This window comes from Schistocerca americana, chromosome 3 (assembly GCF_021461395.2).
Source record: "Schistocerca americana isolate TAMUIC-IGC-003095 chromosome 3, iqSchAmer2.1, whole genome shotgun sequence".
Classification (NCBI taxonomy): Eukaryota; Metazoa; Arthropoda; class Insecta; order Orthoptera; family Acrididae; genus Schistocerca; species Schistocerca americana.
Genome location: NC_060121.1, coordinates 724,191,360 through 724,213,920, shown reverse-complemented (window position 1 = coordinate 724,213,920; position 22,561 = coordinate 724,191,360). Strand labels below are relative to the sequence as shown.

General features: G+C 39.4%; 1 protein-coding gene across 1 annotated transcript in view; it reads right to left on the bottom strand.

The window, feature by feature from the left end:
* Positions 1-22,561, bottom strand: part of LOC124606343 (calmodulin-binding transcription activator 1) — a 943,657-nt gene that overhangs the window by 214,539 nt on the left and 706,557 nt on the right. The window contains exons 15-17 of the mRNA XM_047138326.1: positions 13,325-13,427; positions 2,386-2,609; positions 1,700-1,845 (exon numbers count right to left, since the gene is read on the bottom strand). Coding sequence (XP_046994282.1) covers positions 1,700-1,845; positions 2,386-2,609; positions 13,325-13,427 — 473 coding nt within the window. The remainder of the gene's footprint in view (positions 1-1,699; positions 1,846-2,385; positions 2,610-13,324; positions 13,428-22,561) is intronic.

Genomic DNA, 22,561 nt, shown 5'->3' with positions numbered 1-22,561 from the left:
CGTACAGAGCCAGATGTCATTCATTGGTGTAATTTTTGAGCTGATTAGCATTAGTAAGGAAATGAATGACATTAAGTTTCCTCAGTGACACACAAACACAGTTACAAGGCTGCTAACAGCAAGTTTCATTCTGCATTGCTTGCTGTATCTAGCAGCACTTTTTTTTTCCTTCATCACAACTATCTTCTAAGATATTTGCTTCCTGTATGATGAATGCATCATTTTAAAAGTCAAAGCCTCTTGCCTTCTTTAGTGTGGAACTTTGTGATACAGCAATACACCATGTACAAGTGTACTTATTTACGGTTCATTATATGAATTAGGGAAAAGCATGAATCTAACAAATGCCATGCATGTTTACTTATTAATTCATTAATTGTTTGATTTGCTGGTATTTCTATGTATTTGTTTATAGTGTATGTGTTCTATAGATGTGTATGTGGATGTGTAAGCAGGTGGCTCAGTCCTGAGACAAATGAATATAAAGGTAATACATACAATATAAATAGAAGTATGCAAAACATAAGTAACTATACAGCATAGTAACAAACGTTATGAGGAGTGCCATAGCCATTATTACATTTCCTTTACTCTCTCAGATTAAAATAGTAGTATCACAGGGCATAAGAACAGATGATGCAGAAAAACCTTAACAATTACATAAAATATGAAAATGATTAACAGGAATTGACAATTCTGTAGGCACCATAAAAGAGCTTCTGCTTAGAGATTTTATGCATTACTGTGAAAAGAATTCTTCTACAGAGTAAAATAAAGTGAACGGGTACCTACTTTAATTATTTTTAACAACAGACATTACTTCCTGTGCCTTCGCTATTGTCATGTTGATACTACAGTCAAGTCCAAATCTGAAGGCAGAGTCAGCAATGAAGGATGACACTTAAGAGTAGAAAGCACATTTATCAGTGACACTAACATGCAGTCAGAATAGAACTGACTTCCTGGATGGAGAGTGCAGCTATTTATAAGAACACGAATATCCCACAATGCTGCTATTCAAACAAACAGCACATATTTCAGAGTATACAAGCCTACAATATTTCAAGAACCTTCCAGAAATCACAAATACTAGATACAATGTAATTGCTGGTGCTCAGGTTTGAACTGGCAACCTACAGCCTGCCAAGCAGCAATGCTAAACACTAAAATACACAGCACAAATCACAGCTCACGACATTACTCCCTATTCTGAAGCCAACATCTGACCTGGATCTAGATTTTGTCAATGTGCATAAAACTTTCTTGTATGTCCTTCAATAACTTGAAACAATATTATATAATTAAATTTACTTAATGACAGATAAATTCCTAAGCAGAATGTTCAGGAAACCTAAGCAAGAAAAAGGGAGAAATGATGTTAAGAACAAAATTATAGCAGAAAAGCTGAGCGTGCAGATTGAGAACAGATTGAAAAGTTTTGGACATGTAAAGAGAATGGAAGAATACCTAAATAAATTATGGAGGGCAAGTTTGAGGGCAAGAGCGAGACCTAGAGCATGATGGATTGACTCGATAAATACTGGTTTAAGAAGAAGGTATAGAATGGAACAAAACAGTACAGAAGAAAAAGAATGGTGGAAAGATAGAGGAAAGGGGAGAAGTACCATAAATGCTGCAACCCAGCCTGATATCGGGTTAGGGAGGAAAGGAAGATGATGATGAACACTTAAATACTTACCTGAGCTTGAGCAAACAGGACTCTGAGCAGAGCTATGACTGCCATTCTCATTACTATTTGGAGTACTCATCTCTGAATCTATGTTTGTAGAGGGTGGAATGTTTACATGGAGCTCACTGTTCAGTGAAGTTTTTTCAGAGTCCAATCTAAAAAAAATATAAACCACTAAAAATAACAGTCTACCAAGTGCATAACAAAATATATTATACATCAAGAAAACAAATTAGTGAATAAGAAAAAAGTGCTGGCATCTACCTGTAATGTATGAAAAAGAAATTTTTCATTTTAAGTAATTGATTTTCTCAACTACTAAGAACATGGTATCTAATTACCAAATATCTTAATCTCATGGGTAAAGCTGTGTCCTTGGAATAAATGAACTTAAGAATGTAAGACTGTATTGCAAACTACTTCTATTTTGGCTGTGAAGGGTACAAATCATATGCCAGTTTCATTAAGCCCCATTAAAACAAAGATAATACAACATTCAGAAATCGGTCACGAAGGACATTAGGATTACACAACAGATGGTCCTTAAATCATAGCTAATCAGTACAGCACACATGAGCGATTCCATCAACAAACCGATCATTTGATAGAAAAATTACAGAATAAGTCCTGATAGTAAGTACATTTAGAAACTTCAACACAATTGTAACAACAATGATAAATATAATTCAACATACATTGTAACAATATCTGGTCGAAGAAATATGTCATCTGGTCCGGGGTTCTCTTGCAGACGTAAAGCCTCTTGCTGCTCTAGGTCCTGCGCCAGAGAATCATGTCCATATTCTCTTGCACAGTCTATAGCTGTCTGTGAAGCATGATTTCGGACTTTTAATGCTGTATGGTTCCATCGATACAACAGCAATGCAGTTTCATGGTGACCTCGTACACAAGCCCACATCTAAAGCACAAAAATACACAGTCAAGATCATACTTGAAGAATAAAAGTTCACATGAACAAACACAAAGCTGCGAAGTCCAAAATAACATGAGCTTGGCACACACTGTAATAATAAGAAATATGATATTACACTTGAATTTAAGACAGGCAGTAACGTGTATTGACAGAAGGATAACACTGAGAGGAAAGGAAAGAAGATTCATAAAGTATTCTCATATGTAAACCAGGATCAAGACCAGTTATGAGAGCAGAGTTTTCAAAAATAGCAGTTCACACTGAAAGCACTTTAACTGAGGGAAAAAAGTTCTAGTAAATTACAATAATCCATAATTTATAAGTCCCAGAATCTCCCAGAAATTACCAATCTTAAATAATAAATAAAACAATGGAAATTCTAGGTTGTAATATCAACAGCAGCTCCAACCCAGTTCTGGTCACGGATGCCGGTGGTAGCAGTCCCACGTGCATGAGGTATGACTGCTCGTGTGTGTGTGTGTGTGTGTGTGTGTGTGTGTGTGTGTGTGTGTGTGTGTGTGTGTGTTTTTTTTTTACTGAAGCTATAATTTGTAACAGTCTTTTCACTGTGCCTGTCGGCAGATCAATGGGTGATCTTCATGGTAAGCAGCAATTTATTTTTTTCCTAATATTGTTTAATGACAAATAATTGCAAGAGGTGGCAACTGATGGGGAAGCCAGATATCACCCACCAGTAACCAAACCGAAGTACACCACATGGCATTGCTTCTCCCCCTCACGAAACTGTGGCTCACTGTTCTGGAGTAGACTGCTGCTTATTGGATCTGGATTTGTTCATTGATTCACCTTATTGCAACATGGTGGATCCTCACAATCTGGCAATATTGTAACATCCTCATGGCCACTGAAACAATCAAATGTAGTTCCTTCCATCAGGATACTACTATCACAAGGCATATCTTCACATTCATTGTAACAGAAGCTACTGTCATTGATCTTTGCCTCAGGATTACAACAGGGCTCCACTTGAAGGACACAGACAACATCCATATGTTTTTGAGACTACATAATGTCAGCTTTGTAGGAAACACCTCACAAGAGATTCTGTATTCAATATGTACCAGAATAGCATCGCCCCCCCCCCCCCCCCCCTTGCCCCTCAACAGCCCAACGTTCCACACAGGAGTAAAAATCCATGCCATGTCACCTGAGTTGTATCCCATAGGTCACGGTTTGGTGTTGCAGCTTTCATTGCTCAAATCCAGGATGTCCAATACGCATATGCACTTCAGCTGTCTTGCTTCTTCAGTTCAGATGATGAGCTGTGTTATGCAGCAATCCTCAGAATCAACAGATTGAAATGAAAATAAAATACTAAGTTTTGTTTCATCCCTTAACAATGTAACAGGAAAAAGGGTGAAAAACTCTAGTGTCTTGCTTAGCTGTATGCAGATACACACATCAAAAAAAGTTTTGCACCATCTCAATTCTGAGAGTTCTGGAACCTGTACAGAAAATTGGAAGAGAGATCAACATAAGCATCATTTCTGCTCTTTTTACTGCTCGTGAAAACCACACATTGCATGTTGTTCCATCATACAGCGAGACCTTCAGAGGTGCACACCAGGACCTCTAATACCCTGTAACAAACCCTCTTGCACTGATGCATGCCTGTATTTGTTGTGGCATACTATCCACAAGTTCATCAAGGCACTTATGTTCCAGGCTGTCCCACCCCTCAACAGTGATTCAGCATAGATCCCACAGAGTGGTTGGTGGGTCATGTCGTCCATAAAAAGCCCTTTTCAATCTATCCCAGATACGTCCGATAGGGTTAATGTCTGGAGAACATCCTGGCCACTCTAGTCGAGCGATGTCGTTATCCTGAAGGAAGCCATTGATAAGATGTGCACAATGGGGGTGCAAACTGTCATCCATGAAGACGAATGCCTCACCAATATGTTGCTAATATGGTTGAACTATCGTTTGGAGAATGGCCTTCATGTATTGTACAGCTGTTACAGCACCTTCCATGACCATCAGCGGCATACGTTGGTCTAATATAATGCAACCCCCCAAAACAGCAGGGAACCTCCACCTAGCTGCACTCACTGGAAAATGTGTCTAAGGCGTTCAGCCTGATCGGGTTGCCTCTAAACATGTCTCCAATGATTGTCTGGCTTAAGGCATATGCGACACTCATCGGTGAAGAGAATGTGATGCAAATCCTGAGCGGTCCATTTGGCACGTTGTTGGTCCCATCTGTACCACACTGCATGGTGTCGTGGTTGCAAAGATGGTCCTCGCCCTGAATGTCGGGAGAGAAGTTGTGCATCATGCAGCCTATTGTGCATAGTTTGAGTCATAGCACAACATCCTGTGGCTGCACAAAAAGCATTATTCAAGATGGTATCATTGCTGTCAGGATTCCTCTGAGCCATAATCCGTAGGTAGCGGTCATCCACTGCAGTAGTAGTGCTTGGGCAGCCTGAGCTAGGCCTGTCATCGACAGTTCCTGTCTCTCTGTCTGAACATCACTTTGGTTCACTCAGAGATGCCTGGACACTTCCCTTGTTGAGAGCCGTTCCTGGCACAAAGTAACAATGCAGACGCGATCGAGCCGCGGTATTGACCGTCTAGACATTGTTGAACTACAGACAACACAAGCTGTGTACCTCCTTCCTGGTGGAATGACTGGAACTGACTGGCTGTTGGACCCCTCTGTCTAGTAGATGCATCTTTGGGCAGGTTTAGTGACAGCTCTGAACAGTCAAAGGGACTGTGTCTGTGATCCACAGTCAAAGTCTATCTTCAGGAGATCTGGGAACTGGGGTGACGCAACACTTTTTTGATGTATGTATTGTGAGTTGAAGCTGGTATCCTACTCTCTCTCGCGAATGTCATCACAGATTGATGACTACATCTGCAAATGTCTGATTACAATGATCTGTAACATAAATCATCTGTGGGTGGAATGCATTTGTCATCCTATGGGTGATAATGTACCCTTAAATTACTTCTGACACCAGTCTTGACTGAAGTAATTTTCCACTATCAGGAATAATTAGATGTGACATTCAATGCTTCAACAATATGTTTTCTGCAAGAAACCTGATGATTTACAGAACTTGGGCAGTTGGTACAGCCTTGGTGACTGTGTAGCTGATGTGTAATTTATTTCCATTTGACGGCCTGGTAAGTCACCAAAAAAGATCAGTTTCAGGCTGGTGAAATGGAGTGACTACAAGAGGAATTCATACCAGATGTCATTGAGAGTGTTTTGCAAGCATGGTTAATTACCCTCAAGGTGTAAAATAAAATGTTCTGGGAGGAGGGATTTGAAAAAAATCGAAATCACTACCTGTAATGTAATTGGATGGATTAAAAAATCCAGTCATCAAGTGGGGTAAGAGAGCACATATAAAAAAAAAACAAATCATTTGCAAGCTTTCAGAGCCAGTAGCTCCTTCTTCTGGCAGTACGTCTTTCCTTCTCTTTCCATCTGGTAAGTCGCCCCTGAACCAAGGTTCTGGGTAACTTTCCCGAACTTGACCACTTTTCTTGTAACTCTTCAGTCCTTTCCCATCACCCCTCTTCCTTCTCCTTCAGCCTTCTGCTGGAAGGAGCCACAGGCTCTGAAAGCTTGCATACATACAACCTTTTTTTGGTCTTCTGCCACTGCTTGGTGATTAGATTTTTTATCTATCCAATTACATTACATTGTCAAAAATTAATTATTTTTGTTGTTGCAAAATCACTACCTAGTTCAACAAACAATTTTTAGATAGGTAACTAAGCCTAAAATTGTTAAATAAGAGCATTAACACAAGACGTGGTGCAGCGGAGGCCACAGTGAATGTATTACCGACATTGTTTGAAACTAATTTGTAGTCACCAATGACAATTAGTGCAGCTGCTTGCTTACTTGGTGTGGCCCATTCATTATTGGCATCATCAAGTTACTGACTGGCTCACTCGTCATTCTTCTTTTGTTAGTCCGTAGATCACTCTCCAACCAAATCGATGGACAATGAAGTGAATTCATTGTTAATGCCTCTAATTTTTCAAGGTACTTTGGATTGTTAGACAAGAAACAGAATCAAATGAGTGTAAATATACTGCTATTCAAATGCCAACTACTGTGCATAAAATTGCTAATTTACAGCACTCTCTTCATTTACTACTGGACATAAATAGCTGAGTTGACAATAACTAAATAGGTTTTTAAGTTGCTTTTGTATTTGCAGTTGTGGTGCCACTGAGCAGTAATCATAAAAAGACCACCATAAATGACATACACTGTTACAATATTAAAATTACTTCAGAATAAGAACAGAATTGGATTCTGTAAGTGTGTCAAGCCAGCTTTTCCACTGAAGGATAAAAGTTGCACACACAGTGCCACTATTTTAAACATTACTATAATCATCTTTGCAACGTTGTGAATTTGAGTATATTTAGAGTGAGCAAAATATCCTGATAGAAGTTACGAGACATACACTCCCCTGCAAAAAATGAAATAAGCTTTACTGGTTTGCGATGTTATTTGACTGATTAGAAAATCGAGTCAAATCTGCTAATAACTTGTCACTATGAGTGCACTTATCAACATACACATTGTATCCCCTTCTGACATGATTTTGTTGGCAGGGAGTCATACAGCCATTGTATCCTCTTCTAAAGCAAGCTAGCCCACAACTGCTGAAACTGGGCCTTGATATCTTTGCCACTGGCACTAGACTGGCATTAATTTTGAAGAAAGATTGCTGAAAAGTACCCCAATTATGAGAAAAAGCCTTAAGAATGCTGATTCCATGACGGCAATGAAAACAAAGGTAAGAAACTGACTGAATCTGAAATATGATTTCCGATATACATCAGTAAAGACCAAACAAAATCTAAAAAGGATTGTTAGAAATAAGCAATACCATTCATCTCAATTATTTTCATTACTTCTTGGCAAGTATAATGCCTACAAAAACAAGTGTGTTTTTTATTGTTGAATGTTAATGTCCCTAGAATTAACATGACTGTGCCTCTCCAAAACATTGGTAGAGTGGGAACTTTCTCTGTGAGGTTGCCATGGTCATTCAAGGTAGTGTAGAACACAATGTGATGCAATTCATCAGCAGTCCATGTTTCCTGTTGACAGCACCATTCCAAATGCAGTCATTCATGTTGTGGTGTTAACACTGGCTTACGCATGGGACAAGAAGTCCCTAGTCCAGCTTCATCTAGCCTCCAACCAATGGTGCAGAATGACTCAGAATGTTACAGGGAATCCATTACTTGTTCTTGGATGGCATGCAAAGATGTGAAGGGTTTACAATGTGCTTGGTATACAATATAGCAATCATCCCTCATGGTGGTAAGACCTAGTTGACCAGAATCTTGACAACATGTAAGTCTGTCCTCACATTCCCATGCAGTCCAACACTGGGCCACTGTCACATCCTAAAACCCTAAAAATCTGGATGTTGCACAATTTGACCAGTCAGACAAATAGAGACTCACAATGAGGGCCCTTTCAAACTATCAGATGCTGATAAATCTGTCTCACATGAATATGTGGCATATCCATGTCATTCACAGTAATCACTCAACTTCTGACACTGTTCGTGCTCCTTATATACCCTAACAGGCCTGACAACAATACCAATATGCTCTGCTGGCCATTCTACCTGGCACAAAGAATTGCAACTCCAAATCGTTTACATACACACAGGTGATGTGTAGATGAAAAAAGTTACACTGACATTTGACCATGTCTTCTGGGTGCTCCACTTTTTTTGTTGGGCAGTGTACATGATCTTCAGGAGTAATGGTTACAGGAACACTGGGAAACACTGTCTTAGGGGTAACATGAGGACACTTTGGTTGCTGGCATTTCCTACATATTTCTGACATATAGGTAGGTACTTAGCTAATGATACCTCCTCCTGATTACATCAAGGGTCTTCACAGATCCCAGATGGCCTCATATCACAACCTCATGAAAATATTTCAGTATGTCTAGCTGTAAATGAGCTGAGATGATGAGCAAGCATTTCCACGCCATAGGGCTGTAATTCCTTTAATACAGTGTTCCATCTATTAAATTGAACTCTTCCTTGATTCTTCCTTCTCCAACGCTACAATGGTGTTCAGCAATTCTGGATCTTCCCATCATAGCATTAATGTTTGTTGGTGTAGTGATGACTGAAATATCAACAGCAATACAATGTTCCTCCAACAGATTCTGTGAAAGTAAGTCAGCATCACTGTTTCGCAAATCAAACTGCCTTTTCCTGTTGCTAGTTACTTTATTTATCCCATACGTGTTTCGCCTTCTCCTGTTCTAAGGCATCATCAGTGGGGTCTATAACAATACAGTTTTGTTACTTATAGATTATCAAACAGTTCAATTCGCGATTTTTTGTAAAAAAAATTAATTACTTACAATTTGCTGATCTGTGGTTCCTCACATCTGGTCTGGAGGTCTCACTATCACTTTTGTCACTGCCACCTCCAGATCAGATGTGAGGAAACGCAGATCAGCAAATCGTAAGTAATTAATTTTTTTTACAAAAAATCGTGAAGTGAACTGTATGATAATCTATAAATAACAAAACTGTATCGTTATAGAGCCCATTGATGATGCCTTGGAACAGGAGAAGGCGAAACGCGTATGGGATAAATAAAGCAACTAGCAGCAGGAAAAGGCAGTTTGATTTGCAAAACAAGTATTTATATGCTTGCTCTGGAGGATGGCCACACAGAAAAACTTGCAAAACAAGTATTTACATGCTTGTTGCGGAGGATGGTCACACAAAAAAACTTGCAGCATCACTTTGTTTGCATCCGTTTTTGTATACAACTGTGATGTCATATTCCTGAAGCTTCAGGTCATATATTGCTAGTTGTACAAATGTCATCTAACATTAAGAATTGTTGTCAGTTGTCCACATGGATCCTTCAGGATTGTCATCCAACATTAAGACTGGTGGTCAGTCACAATAGTGAATGGACTGCTATATAAATAGGGACAGAACTTACTGAATACCCAGACAACTGCAAGGCACTCTTCCTCAGCATTTCTGAGTACTCTGGAGGTGTAAGCAATCACTCTTTCAGAACCTTTTAGGATTTTTACTAAAACTGCACAAGCCTGTAACCACTAGCATAAGTGCGTAGTTTCATTTCGGCACTGTCATCAGTAACTGCCTGGAATTGTGAAGCTGTCAGCACCTTCTTAAGAATATTAAATATCTTTCTCACTCCTCATTCTAAAAAAAAAAAATGGCATCTCCCAGCACCAGTTCTTGTACTGGCTGTTGTGTCTTCCAACTAAAATCCTTTCTCAAGTGTGTACCTCAGAAGCAGCCTCACACATCAAAAATGTGCTGCAATGTTAGAACACCTGTTATGGCTCATTCTTTTTTGGATCATGACAAAATCCACTTTCGTTAAATAGTTGTCCCACGACTTTTGTTTCTTGGATGATGAAGAAGCTATTTCCTTGATTCAGGAAAAGACTCACAGCCCAGTTTTCAGGTGGCTTAGATGTTCTTTGAACATCTTCATGAAAATAATGATGTCATCCAGGTAACAAAGACACACAGTGTATTTAAGATGAAGCAGACTCTTGTATTCGATTATGGCTGGAGTGTTGCAGACCTAATTACTTAAATTTGAACTCACAGAGACCATCAGTATTATGAAGTCAGCCTCGTAACTTCAATCTGCCAGTACTTCTCTTCATATCCAAGGTGGAGAAAGAACACACACTTCTGACAGTCCAAAGCGTCATCAGTTCATGAGAACGGGGTAATAACCTTTTTAAGTGACACTGTTCAGCTGCTGGTAATTGCCATCCTTCTTATTCGCAACAAACACAGGAGAGGAACAAGGACTTTCACATTGTTGAATGATGTCACCTGGCAACATTTTCTCCATTTCCTTCTGAATTATTCATTGTCCAGCTGGAAACACCATTATGAGTATTGACTGTTGATGGACATAATCCATAGTGTCGATACAGTGTTTCACATTCGGTCCTTGAATCTGCCTTGGATCCATTTCAGAAATGAATGCACCCAAAAATTGACACAGAATGGTTAACTAAATGGGCAGGAAACTGAATACAAACAGGCTATTCCTCAAATAGCTCATATTCTATAGGTTAGTTAAGTATTTAATTTCATGTTCAACACATCTTTTGCATGATAAATTGTAGTGATGTGAAACAAGTCATTTTACATTCACACTGCAAATTACTTTGTAAATATGCATACAAGCTGACCATTTACAAGTTTATTATTATTATTATTATTACTACTACTACTAAATATACTGATGTGAGTTAGCAATTCCTACCCACCATCTTTTACACCTTACAATAATAGAAATTCTTCTACAGAATATGAGGACTTGTCAAGAAGAAGCTTTTTCCGTTTGTTTCCAAATTTTACTTTGCACTCTGTAAAACATTTTATGTCACTGTGTAAATGATCAATTTTTTTTTGTTGCAGCATTGTGCACCCCTTATTATGTTAATGACAGCCTTAATGTGGAGTAAAGAATGTCAGTTTTTCTTCCAGTATTGTAATTATGTACGTTGTTGTTCCTTTTAAACTGCAGTGGCTTATTTACAACAAACTTCATGGGTGAATAAATATACTGTGAATCAGTAGTCAAAATGATTAACTCCTAAAACAGATGTCTAGAAGGTGATTGTGGGTGAGCATCACATATTATTATTCTTACAACAAATAACACATTTTTCAGCAACTGAAGACTTTCTTTCTTGACGATGAGTTTCCCAGAATAGTACACCATATGACATTACTGAATGAAAAAATGCAAAATATATGAACTTACGGATTTGCCTCTCCCCAAGGTCTGCAATGGTTCTAAATGCAGATGTGGCTGAACTAAGTTGTTTTAGGAGTTCCAAAATCTGCTACTGCCAGTTTAAATTCTCATCAAACACAATGATGAAACATTGTGGATTAAAAAGTTATCGAAGGAATTTTTGTTGGCTAGGGCAACATGGAACATTAACTTATAACCACATTTTGATCAGATATGATAATTAAGTCATGGGATTTCATTATGCAAATCTTTAGAAGATAGGCATATCTGTTAGAGTATCTATAGATACACTTAATTAAGAATTTCAAAATCCAACTACACTCCTGGAAATTGAAATAAGAACACCGTGAATTCATTGTCCCAGGAAGGGGAAACTTTATTGACACATTCCTGGGGTCAGATACATCACATGATCACACTGACAGAACCACAGGCACATAGACACAGGCAACAGAGCATGCACAATGTCGGCACTAGTACAGTGTATATCCACCTTTCGCAGCAATGCAGGCTGCTATTCTCCCATGGAGACGATCGTAGAGATGCTGGATGTAGTCCTGTGGAACGGCTTGCCATGCCATTTCCACCTGGTGCCTCAGTTGGACCAGCGTTCGTGCTGGACGTGCAGACCGCGTGAGACGACGCTTCATCCAGTCCCAAACATGCTCAATGGAGGACAGATCCGGAGATCTTGCTGGCCAGGGTAGTTGACTTACACCTTCTAGAGCACGTTGGGTGGCACGGGATACATGCGGACGTGCATTGTCCTGTTGGAACAGCAAGTTCCCTTGCCGGTCTAGGAATGGTAGAACGATGGGTTCGATGACGGTTTGGATGTACCGTGCACTATTCAGTGTCCCCTCGACGATCACCAGTGGTGTACGGCCAGTGTAGGAGATCGCTCCCCACACCATGATGCCGGGTGTTGGCCCTGTGTGCCTCGGTCGTATGCAGTCCTGATTGTGGCGCTCACCTGCACGGCGCCAAACACACATACGACCATCATTGGCACCAAGGCAGAAGCGACTCTCATCGCTGAAGACGACACGTCTCCATTCGTCCCTCCATTCACGCCTGTCGCGACACCACTGGAGGCGGGCTGCACGATGTTGGGGCGTGAGCGGAAGACGGCCTAACGGTGTGCGGGACCGTAGCCCAGCTTCATGGAGATAGTTGCGAATGGTCCTCGCCGATACCCCAGGAGCAACAGTGTCCCTAATTTGCTGGGAAGTGGCGGTGCGGTCCCCTACGGCACTGCGTAGGATCCTACGGTCTTGGCGTGCATCCGTGCGTCGCTGCGGTCCGGTCCCAGGTCGACGGGCACGTGCACCTTCCGCCGACCACTGGCGACAACATCGATGTACTGTGGAGACCTCACGCCCCACGTGTTGAGCAATTCGACGGTACGTCCACCCGGCCTCCCGCATGCCCACTATACGCCCTCGCTCAAAGTCCGTCAACCGCACACACGGTTCACGTCCACGCTGTCGCGGCATGCTACCAGTGTTAAAGACTGCGATGGAGCTTCGTATGCCACGGCAAACTGGCTGACACTGATGGCGGCGGTGCACAAATGCTGCGCAGCTAGCGCCATTCGACGGCCAACACCGCGGTTCCTGGTGTGTCCGCTGTGCCGTGTGTGTGATCATTGCTTGTACAGCCCTCTCGCAGTGTCCAGAGCAAGTATGGTGGGTCCGACACACCGGTGTCAATGTGTTCTTTTTTCCATTTCCAGGAGTGTATTAGGGTTACATGAAATAAGTTATGTGTGCAAGTAATACTGTGAAGCTCATTGCATCATGGAAGACAGTTTCATTAATAATACACGATCTCATACAGTAAGTTCTATGCTGATTAACAAACAACAACAAAAAGCTTTCACTCACAAGGGGAGTATATCCATCTTCATCCTGACTAAGGGCATCAACTTCTGTTTCCAACAGAAGAGACGAATTCTCCTCTCTCCAGTGCAACATTGCACAAACAAGCCTATAACAAAATTTTAACAAGTAAATGGTTATTTTTTCTACTTAAGTTATAGATTCAGCAAAATGCCAAATTACATCAAATGTATACACCTTATCTTAAACAGATTTTTCTACTTCTGTGAAACAAAATTGCATTCTTAGTCAAACATAACTTCATACTTAACAAACAATTCCATCACTTTCAAAAGTATACAAATTCATGAAGTCTACACTCATTTATCCCATTTCCTCTGTATTAAAACTATGCAGTTCCAAAATGAGGTGCTATGGTGACATTGAAATGAAATGAAATGAAATGAGCATATGGCCGGGAGGCCCCTATTCGTGGAAGTTTGGCCACCAAGTGCAAGTCTTATTTCATTCGATGCCACATTGGGCAACTTGCACGCCGGTGATGAGGATGAAATGATGATGAAGACAACACAGCACCCAGTCCCCAAGTGGAGAAAATCTCCAACCTGGCCAGGAATCGTACCCGGGTCTGTTTGCATGGGTTGCAAACACGTTACCACCCAACTAAGCAGGCGGACATGGTGACATTTGAAAAAGCTGAGAAAAGTAACAAAATATTTGAAAAAGGTGATTAAAAGATGATAAAACCATTTGAAAAAAAATGTGATAAAAAGCTGACAAATCCATACATATTATAAAAATGAATGTACAATACAATATGTATGTATGTATGTATGTACGTATGTATGTATGTATGTGTGTGTGTGCATATTCCACATCTCCTGCTAAATTACTGGACTTACTTCGACCAAACCTGGTACACACCACTTATGGTCTGGAAATCATCACTGTGAGGATATGTACCACCTACTATTGAAGTAGTGAGGTTGGGGGTTGAAAAACCTGTGTAGTCCAAAACGCACGAATAGCCAACCTTAGTCATCCAGTATTTGCAAATGAGAGCACTTAACAACTCGGAACAGACTTTACACATTCAAACCTTATGAAACTTTTTGTCCCTGACAACTTCCACAGAATGATGAAGGGAAACAGGTTTATCATTACCATATGCTGTACAACCGTCACATGAAGCATGATGTTTTCCATTATTACTTGTTTACTACTAATTCTGTTTGCAACACATTTTGCAGACAGGATACACATACTGTGTTGCTGAATGCATGTATAAAAATATATCATTGTATGATACATAGTTCAGGAGATATGATACAAACACTGAGATGTGTGAAAAACTGCCGCATCACACATGAAGTTTTAATTTATTAGTAACTATACTCACAGCACATTTCCTAGACAGTAGCCACATATGCCACTGGATGTATATGCAAAAGTATATCATTTTGCAGCACACAGTTCAGGAGATTCAATGTCATAAATATTAAGCTGTATGAAAATGAAGCTACATGGCAAAATTTGCTAGAGAGAAATGTGAATATATGTACAAATATGTTTACAATATATTAAACCTATGTGAAATATACAAGGTGTTCCAAAAAAACACCAACAAGCTTTAGGGACACATTCCTTGCACCAAAACAAGAAAAAAATGTCTAGTAAACATGGACTCAAAAATGCAACCTTAAAAGCTATGAGCACTTTTTCATCTTCGCTAGTGTGAAACAAATCTCTTTTACTGAAGAAGCGCTCATAGCTCTTAAGGCATGCACTTTAGAACCCGTGTTTACTGACATTTGTTTCTTGTTTCGGTGTAAGGAACCTGTCCCTATAGCTTGTCGTCGTCTTTTGGGACAGCCTGGTTTTGATGTATGTATGCAGGCAAAGCCAAGAGTAAAAAGCTCTAAGGCCCAAGAACAATTTTGCCCAAATTTTTTACAATCTTAAAAGAAAAACCACCAGTGTCCTACTGTAGCGACAGCATGGAGACAGAATTGGGGAAGGAGCAGCTGGACACACAGTGAGGGGGGAGGAGGAGACTGGCACAGACAGATGGAGGGGAGAGATGGACAGAGAGAGGGGGAGGAAGAGATAGGCAGAGAGAGGCGGAGGGGAGGAGGAGATGAATAGAGAGAGGCGGAGGGGAGGAGGAGATGAACAGAGGAGGAGGGAGGAGACAGACAGAGTGGGGGGAGGAGGAGATAGACAGAGCGAACATGAAGGATGAGATGGATAGAGAGGGGGGGGGGGGGGGGGATGAGAAGATGGACTAACAGTAGATTGGAATCAATACATAGCAGGGCAGCACTACGTACTGAGCTATTTATTTAAATAAACAGAAATGGCACAAATTAGTTGTTTTCACCTTCCAAAAGACTAGTTAAGACTGTAATAAATTTCTCTATTACAACCCTGGATGGTGCATGGCCATTTCTTCCTTGATACAAATTTATTAATATGTGTAGGTACATTGGTAGTTCAGTATTGGTAATCGTAACTCACAAGCAAAACCTACATCACATTTTTACAACTGTTATTCCACACTTTAATACTGGAAAAGATCAACATAATATTTTTGGATTACTATTTCTTAGGAATCTTAGCAAAAAATGAAGTAATCATATTAAATTTTCTTTTCTCAAGATTTTTCTGAATGGTTTCCACTACCTTTCTTTCACTCTTTCTTCTACTTTCATGATTTGTGCCCTCTCAGACATACCATGAACTTATTTTTCTGCTTTTAAATCATTATTTTGAGTTCTTTCTTCAGTTTTTCTGAAGCTTGAAAGAGAAGTTCTTCTTGTGCCTCCTTCGATAGATGATGTTCTTTTCTCTATTCTTTCAGAGAAGCTGTTTCACAATCTATTGATTTTCTGATGTTATTCATCTTGTTATTCAACTCTTCGAGAAGCTTGTGGTTTTGTTTCTCTTTTTTGCTTTTATTCTAATTCACGTTTTCTTTTCCTTTCACATTCTTCCTTATAAGCTCTATAATTTGCATGTGCTTGCTGTCCATATCTAATGAGCACAGAAAGAAAATGGGGTGTTATCCCAATGCATCCGTGACATTTAAAATATTGTTCAAAAATCTTTCAGTCATTGCTGCCTTGTCTTCTCCTAATGTGTGCTTCGCAATAGTATACCTCCTTTCTATGTCCACATATCCATGGAACAATGTTAGACAAGCCTTAACAAGTTTTGAAACTTTTGTGTACTTAAACTCTGTAGATGATTAATCTCTTTTTGAGATGTGCTCTGCCAATACTCGTCAGTACCTTTGTTATTTAAAACTGTGTAATCATTTTCAAACTGTAGAACCCTCCACTTGTCTAATATGTAATCTTGCTGGACATCAAATGGCACTATTTTGCAACCTTTAACATTTTACTGCAGCTTCTGCTCTTTATTCTTTCTTTGTAATCTAAAAACCCAAGTCTTTTTAGTAGTGCACTTCATAAGCAAGTCTATTCCATCACATTTTTGTGAACTGTGTTTTAATGTTTGTCTGCATTGTATAGAAACCACAACTTGTCACATTCTTCCAGCGTACTAAACTCTTTGGTTACTTGCTCACTAACAACTAGTTGTTCAAGAGGAAGCAGATCATTCAATGTGAAGTGTTCATTATGAAGAAATTCGGAAATACTTTCAATTTTTCTTAAAGCAGAAATGTTCTAGACATGAGCCAAAAAGATTTCAAGAATGTTTTCTATTTCTGTAAGCAATTTGTGAATCAAAGTGTTTAGCTCTGAAAATGCTGCATGAACTTTCAGAATAGTTCTGCAGATTAAATTATCTAATGAAGTTCTGCTTTTATTGGAGGTTTTTTTAAGCATTCACAATATCACTGTAGGGTTTGGATTGAACAGTAGTGTAATTCTATTTTTAGAGATATATGGTTAAGAAAGTAATATGCCATACCATCCCACTGTTCCAAAATCCTGTTAGCCGAAGATCCTAAACTAAGCCACCTTGTGGGTGTATATGCTTAAAAAACTTATGAAGTGGAAGTAACTTAGACAGAATTTCTTCAAATTCTTGTCAATGGACAGGCCAACCATGAAAATAATTGTAAATATTGACCAGACATTTGGATACTTTTTCATCTGAACACTCCAAAGCTTTTACATAGGCATTATTCATTATATTTTAGTGATGTTAAGTCCATGTGACCCCCCCCCCCTCCAGAAGGCATTTACTTAGGTACAAGTTTGCTTCAGAAAGTTCTTCACATTATTTCTGATGAAACATTTCACCATCTGCTTCTTCGATAAAGAAAGTTCTTATGTGACCTTGTTGTTATGCAGCAGTTACTCTCTGACCAAGATGTAATGACTGTTTGAAATTCTCTTTTATCTTTAACATTGATAGTTCCATCAAAACTCAATGGGTAGTATGATGAACACGCTTCTTCTAACATATGCTCCCAGAAATATGATACCAGTCCACCAGTTAGTACATGTCTCATTTTCTAAGACAAAAATGAGTAATGTTTAGGAACACTATAGAGGAACATCTACAAAATTTTACAAATATCATTCCATGAATCTATTGAGTAGTTGGAAGTCACTGATTTCATTTTCCAAATCAGTTCAACAGTAGTGCAACTATCCTCGGTACTTAACATCTGTATTCTTGGTGCATGGACTGAACTCAAAGCTTGCATCTGAACTGAAAGTTCTAAATGTAACTGATGTGGTGCACATTTAATTTCAAACCTGTTCTTATGATGTTTTGTTAACAGTTTGCGGTTAAAAACTGCCTGAAAACTTTTTTCCTAAAAAGTAAAGGAACAAGAACACACACTGCAGAACAGTCCACTTTCACTAACATTTTTCCCCAATGCAGAGACTTTATTTTTCAGACTACTAGCCAGTCACTATGGAATTTATATTTTCTCAACTTCAAAATTTTATTTTCAAAATTGAGCAGAGTATCACATTATCAGTATTGTTACTACAGCAAAATCAGAACATGGAACAAAAATAGAGCAACTGGTAATAGAGTAATATTTGACACTAATAACAAACAATAGAAAGTCCAGGTTGGAATATCAACAACGTTATAAAAGGTTGCATTCCAGTCCAAGCTGCTGGAGGTGGTGGTCATGTGTGTGTGAGTTGTGCTTGATCTGTGTGTGTTTTCTTTTCTGAAGAAGCTTTTGGCTCAAAGCTAAATGTGTGACAGTCTTTTCGTTGCACCTGTCTGTAACTCATCATGTCACATTTATGGTGAGTAGTAATCTATCCTTTTCCTAATATTGTTGACAGCAATAACAGCTGCACACAATGTAAGAGACACTCAAAAAGACAAAATTAAAGAATCCATCTCAAATTTTAGAAGCCTTTCAGGTTAGACATTATCTACTTCCATCAATGGAGCATTCCAAGAAGTTAAATGAATAAACATGAATACAGGAACTTGGAAACAAAAGTAAATATTTATTTTCCTCCTAAAAGACCAAAAACAGATGAAAAAGATGAGGAAAATTTAAAAAGATGACAATGTTAAAAAAAAAAAGGAAGTAACCAACTCCTCACCCTGCTGTTCCTTGGTCTTACTTATATTACAATAGCGGAACTAGACGGTTTTATATGTGGAAAGACATATACACAATTAACAGGAATTATAGAAATAAGTTGCTGTGTTATTTGCATGTAGATAAGGTAAACTGGGTCTAATTTGAGTAACAACGATGGAAATTTCTGGATGAAGCAATATATAAAGCAAGGGAAAGGCAACCACTCACCTATTGTGAACCAATTGGTGGAGTACAGTAGCACGTAACATAAAACAGCGTTGGTGACAGTAACACATTCTCACACACAACCACACTAACCTGAGTAACATATTCATAAAATGGCTGAGTCTCTCATGGCTATGGAACATTGAACTTACGTAAAGTCATAAAAGACAATATAATGCAGACAATGTGGAGTTAATGTCATGTAAATGCATGCTACGGGCTAGTGCACGTCACTGTAAATATGACGGAAATGAACTGTACTGAAATTGGTGTCACACATCGACCAGAGTGCTACTAGATCACAGTACACAGCTCTTAAACAGTTCATTACAGTCTGCACACTTTTTCTTCAATGCCAATTGTAGCTTTTCTTAAGGTCCGATGCACACTTTATTTCACTACCGACTGAAGTACAATTCCATTTCTATGTGCTTCTGCACAGAGCTTGACATCACCTGTTTTGAATATTTTGGCACAATTGGCCACTGTCAGTTGCTTCCATTCACTATTGCTATCATCCCATGGTGTAAGACTGGTAAATGTCTTCTTCAGCACCAGAATGCAGATACACTTAGCTTAACACCATCTTCTTTCTGATTAAAATTCTTAGAGCATTTTGTAATCTCTGTTGCACTTCATAGTATCCACTTAGGCTGCCAGTACCGGAGTCTTACCAAATCAAATTCGTGGTTTCCTGGCTGCAAAGTGTGCTCTGCAACAGCTGATCTTCAGTTTCTCCCCTTCTACAGTTGCTCTTACGTTGTTCTAGTCGTTTTTCAGTAGTTCTTTTAGTAGTCCCCATGTATATGGCTACACAATTTCATGGTAGATTTGAAAGCATCCTTGGCCAACTTCAGGTGTTCCTGTATCTTCTGGATGGGTTTGTAGATTACAGCAATATTCAATTTTGAAACTTCCTTGCAGATTAAAACTGCATGCCAGAATGAGACTCAAACTCAGGATCCTTACCTTTCGCAGGCTGAGCTAACCACCGTGACTCCCAAACTGTCTTCATGGTTTTGCTTCTACCATCTCCTACATTCCAAAATTCATAGAATCTCTCCCGTGAAACTTGCAATATTAACGCTCCTGGAAGAAAGGATATTGTGGACACATGGCTTAGCCACAGACTGGGGACAATTTCCAGAATGAAATGAAGTACTGGCAGAAGCAAAGCTTTGAGGACAGGTCGTGAGTTGTGCCTTGGTAGCTTAGTCAATACAGCACTTGGCTACAGAAGGCAAAGGTCCGAAGTTCCAGTCTCTGTCTGCCACACAGTTTTAATCTGCAAGGAAATTTCATATCAGTGCACACTCGAACCCAGAGTGAAATTTTCATTCTGGATATTCAATTTTGTCAAGATATTTTGTATGTGATTGATAACATTTTTAATGAATGGCAATAAAATCTTGGATTTTGCAGGTGCCCGTATATCACTGTGATCTTTTTGTGGCTGTCTTAACACTTTATCTCAGCAGATGAATACCCATTCTTCTGAAACGCTTCGGTGAAATACTTACATTCTGCTTCAAGCAACTCTGGTTCATAGATGTTCCTTGCTCTATCTTCCACCATTTTTATAACATGTTGCTTTTGTCAGGGGTGTCAATCTGAATCTCAGTGAAAGTAATGGTCTGTGTGTGTGGGTTTTTATATACCATGTGGCCTAAGCTACCATCTTCTTTGTTGAAGACATTTTCCGTACTGATATCCATTTATCTGAACATTCATCATCTGATAGTGAGAGGTCTGTGCATGCCAGGGGTGGAAATTTTGCCATTACTCTGTAAGTTGTGCCCATGGGGGTATTATAGGTAGCAAGGAAGCAGGCACTTATAGTGTGGACTGTGCAATAACTGAAGAAATCCTTCTACAAGCAATAATAGTATTAGCTCACAGGAAGCTCCAAAATGTAATGTAACTGTGGATGAAAGTAATGCTACAAAATGATAGTATTATCATTCTTCTCCTGAAGGAAGCAAGGCAGCAACAGTTAAGAATGTTGCGGGACCCACTGACGAGGTTCTTAGAACTGTCACATATTTAATAAAAAAAACTTCTCAACTGAACAGAGCAGTCAAAGACCTTTTCGATTCAGTTGTGCTACCACTGGGACTTTATACAGTGCTGAAAAGTCGTAAGGAAAATATTCAGTCACGACATACAGTAAGTGCCATTGTTTTGCCCACCTAATCACCAATTGTTAAGTTCTTGACTACACTATTACAACCCATTGTGGACCAATCAGATTCTTACACCAAGAAATTGAAACATTTTATTGGTAACTTAAATGGCACAGTGATCCAGATGGAGGACCTAAAGTCAATTTTGATGTGGTATCATTATTTACCATAGATGTTGGAATAGTTGACACTGTTTTTTCCTGCTGATATAGCAGAACTTTTTAAATATTGCCTCATGACCACATACTTCAAATGGGATAACGAGTTTTACAAACAGATAGATGCCTGCCTATGGGGAGCCACTTAAGTCCAGTGATAGCAAATTTCTTTGTGGAAATACTCGAAGAACAAGCATTAGAAACTGTAACAAAACACCAAGTACATGGTTCCATTATGTGGATGATACATTTGTATTGTGGAGACATGGCAGAGAGGAACTAGGCCATTTGCATGAACATCACAATGTAAAGTATCCGAACATTCAGCTCACTATGAAGGAGGTTGTACATGGCAGATCATGTTTTCTAGATGTGCTAGTCTTTAAGAAAGAAGATGGTAGCTTGGGCCACTCGGTACACCAAAACCCATTCATCCACATAATTAGCAAAAACGTTGGCAGAGAGAGTGAGGAACATCTGTCAACTAGAGTTGCTCGATATCGAATTAAAATACCTCATCAGTTCTTTGCAGAAGAATGATTATTTGTGCACTGAGTCAAAAAGAGTAGGAAAGGACAGCATAGGAAAGATCTTGATGAAATGGAATATCACTGTAATCTACAAATCCACTTGAAAGGTACAGGAAGACCTTAAGTCAGCCAAGGATGCTCGCAAACCCCAGGAAAAAGTGGGAATTTATAGGACAACGTGTAGCTGCGAGGATGTGTATGGGGGTACTAACAAAAGAATTATTAACAAAATGACTAGAAGAACACAAGGGCAACTATAAAAGGGGAGAAACAGGTCGCTCAGCTGTTGCAGAACATGCTTTGCAACCAGGACACCACAGGATTTGATTTGATAAGAGTAAGAGACTGGCAGCTACAAGTGGATATTACAACCCTAAGAATTTTAAGTGGCAAGAGGATGGTGTGAAGCTAAACAGTATCTGTATTAAGATGCCAAAGAAGATGTGCACCAGTCTTTCTCTATGGGGTGACATCAATAGCACACAAAGCTACCATAAACAGCCAGTTGCAATCAAGTATTCTACACAGGTGACGTCATGTCCCTGCGTGGGAGCTTGTGGAAACAGAACTTACTTCAGTCAGTAGAGAGCCAGGGTGTACATCAGACTGTCAAAAAAGCTACAAATGCCACTGAAGATGCCCTCCGTGGA